Source organism: Penaeus japonicus, unplaced genomic scaffold (genome assembly GCF_977035675.1).
Source record: "Penaeus japonicus unplaced genomic scaffold, GWHDUDI00000001_assembly GWHDUDI00000035, whole genome shotgun sequence".
Lineage (NCBI taxonomy): Eukaryota > Metazoa > Arthropoda > Malacostraca > Decapoda > Penaeidae > Penaeus > Penaeus japonicus.
This window is the reverse complement of record NW_028234437.1, coordinates 13,254,500-13,257,181: the sequence shown is the minus strand read 5'-3', so window position 1 is coordinate 13,257,181 and position 2,682 is coordinate 13,254,500. Positions and strand designations below refer to the sequence as shown.

At 44.4% G+C, this 2,682-nt stretch overlaps 1 protein-coding gene across 3 annotated transcripts in view; it reads left to right on the top strand.

The window, feature by feature from the left end:
- LOC122257362 (uncharacterized) overlaps positions 1 to 1,825 on the top strand; it is a gene marked incomplete at its 3' end in the record, with an annotated part of 57,848 nt that extends 56,023 nt beyond the window's left edge. For all 3 annotated transcript variants that reach the window (XM_086531428.1, XM_086531427.1, XM_086531426.1), the window contains 2 exon segments: positions 645 to 749; positions 1,721 to 1,825. In XM_086531428.1, the coding sequence (XP_086387554.1) occupies positions 645 to 749; positions 1,721 to 1,825 (210 nt within the window).
- Between the last annotated feature and the right edge of the window lie 857 nt (positions 1,826 to 2,682).

Here is a 2,682-nt window from a genome sequence, read left to right as displayed (position 1 = left end):
GCATCTTGACCACGTGGCTTTCTTATGACTCCACGTGGTTTCCAAGTGGTCTCACACACTCTCTCTCGCTCTTTCTCCCCTCTCTCTCTCTCTCTCTTTCTTTCTCTCCCCCTCTCTCTCTCATTGTAATTTATGGAATAAAGTGTTTGACTCTCTCTCTCTCTTTCTCCCTCCCCTGTCCCTCTCTCTCTCGCTTTCTCTCTCTCTCTCTCTCTCTCTCTCTCTCTCTCTCTCTCTCTCTCTCTCTTTCTCTCTTTCTTTCTCCTTTCTCACACACACTCTCATTCTCTCTCTCTCTCTTTCTTTCTCCTTACTCACACACACTCTCATTCTCTCTCTCTCCCTCTCTCTCTTTATCTCTCTCTCATTCTCCTTTCTCACACACACTCTCATTCTCTCTCTCTCTCTCTCTCTCTCTCTTTATCTCTCTCTCATTCTCCTTTCTCACACACACTCTCATTCTCTCTCTCTCTCTTTCTTTCTCCTTTCTCACACACTCTCATTCTCTCTCTCTCTCTCTCTCTCTCTCTCTCTCTCTTTTTCAGGGTTGTGAGCCAGGTTTCTGTCCTGTATATTTATTGTGTATATATGCTACACGCAAACACATATATGATTTATTTTCAATTTATCTTTTAATTTTCCAGGATGAATTCTATGGAGCCGCCTCGGCGCCCCAACCAGACCGCAAGATTCCCGGACCCATGATCTTCCCGGAAGAGATGATGGATGATGAAATATTTGTGCGAGACGTAAGTATCACTTATGAGTAAATCAGTATCAGTTAGTGAGTTTGAACACATGTACCATACAATTTGTCTTTTTGATTTCTTTATTGGGAGATGACGGTACACGCGGATATGGTGATCTTTACTTGGTAACGCGTAGCTAGTTGGACGTCTTGCCAGGCAGGCGTGTTTCTGGGGCGAGGTCACACTAGGGTGAGGGAGGCCGACCGGCCGACGGCGCTCTCTCTCTCGAGAGGGGAGTGTAGGACAGAGATCAGGGTTGACAGTTAGCTAAGAGGGAGATAAGCTTAGGGTGGGATAGAGGAAAGGCCAGGTGGGGAAGCAGAAGCAAGTTGGAGAAAGAGAGACGGAGGAGGGGGCGATTTTTTTTCAATATATAGGTCGTTCTGGAGCGTAAAGGGGTCGGACTTTTTATAATTGTTCCTTTTGTCTCCCCGAGGTGTCATGCACACTATGTTGCATGGCAAGTCGGGATCACCTCTGCGGTATAAGAGACTCTTCCTCTGGTTTGTAAACGCCGAATTGGGTGGGTCCGTCTTTGATAAAGTGTTTGACTCTCTCTCTCTCTTTCTCCCTCCCCTCTCCTTCTCTCTCTCGCTTTCTCTCTCTCTCTCTTTCTCCTTTCTCACACACACTCTCATTCTTTCTCTCTCTCTTTCTTTCTCCTTTCTCACACACACTCTCATTCTTTCTCTCTCTCTTTCTTTCTCCTTTCTCACACACACTCTCATTCTCTCTCTCTCTCTCTCTCTCTTTATCTCTCTCTCATTCTCCTTTCTCACACACACTCTCATTCTCTCTCTCTCTCTTTCTTTCTCCTTTGTCACACACTCTTATTCTCTCTCTCTCTCTCTCTCTCTCTCTCTCTCTTTCAGGGTTGTGAGCCAGGTTTCTGGCCTGTATATTTATTGTGTATATCTGCTACACGCAAACACATATATGATTTATTTTCAATTTATCTTTTAATTTTCCAGGATGAAGTCTCTGGAGCCGCCTCGGCGCCCCAACCAGACCGCGAGATTCCCGGACCCATGATCTTCCCGGATGAGGAGATGGGTGATGAAAGTATTCCGCCCTACGTAAGTATCACTTATGAGTAAATCAGTATCAGTTAGTGAGTTTGATCACATGTACCATACAATTTGTCTTTTTGATTTCTTTCTTCTTCTTTTTTTTTTTATTATTATAGGTCGTTCTGGTGCGTAAAGGGGTCGGGTGGTCGTTCATTGATCAGTTTCAGGCTTCGAGGCCACCATCGAGCCTCTCCCATGTTTTGCGTGCGCGTGCGTGTATACGCGTGTTTAGTGGTTCGATGTTGTGTCTCTCGTGTAGCTCGCGTGAGGGTGTAATGTATGGGTACCAATATTTGCGGCCCAGCGCAAAGCCTTTGCGAGTGGCGAAAAAAGTGTAAATTCTACATTGCTTTGACAAGGGAGTTTGCCGGTAACCCTTGCACAAATCTAATTCACTGAAGTATACATCATTCACAAATTTATTTAGAGCCTCTTCAGTAGTGGGCATGGGCTCGGCGTCAAACTCGAGATACTATTAATGGCCCTTAATTAAGTCTATACAAACTCGCCATGTGCCATCAGCCTTCTTAAGCAGAACTACTGGTGAGCAACATGGGGACTCGGAGGGTTCTAGAACACCAAGTTCTAACATCTCATCCACCTCCTTATTGAACTCATGACTTAATGAGGGATAGGATTTTGTTTCTTGTGCACAGGGATATCAGATGCCAAATTAATGTTGTGCTTTAATGATGGAGTTATGCCTGGCTTATCACAGATCACATCTTTGAAACGGTTTAGCAAAGTGTACATTTCTTCACATTGAATCAGAGATGATTTATCATTGATATTACGTTCATCATTTTGATTGGTAATTACATCATAGTAGACAGGTTCGCATGTTCCGTTCACTAGCAATTCCT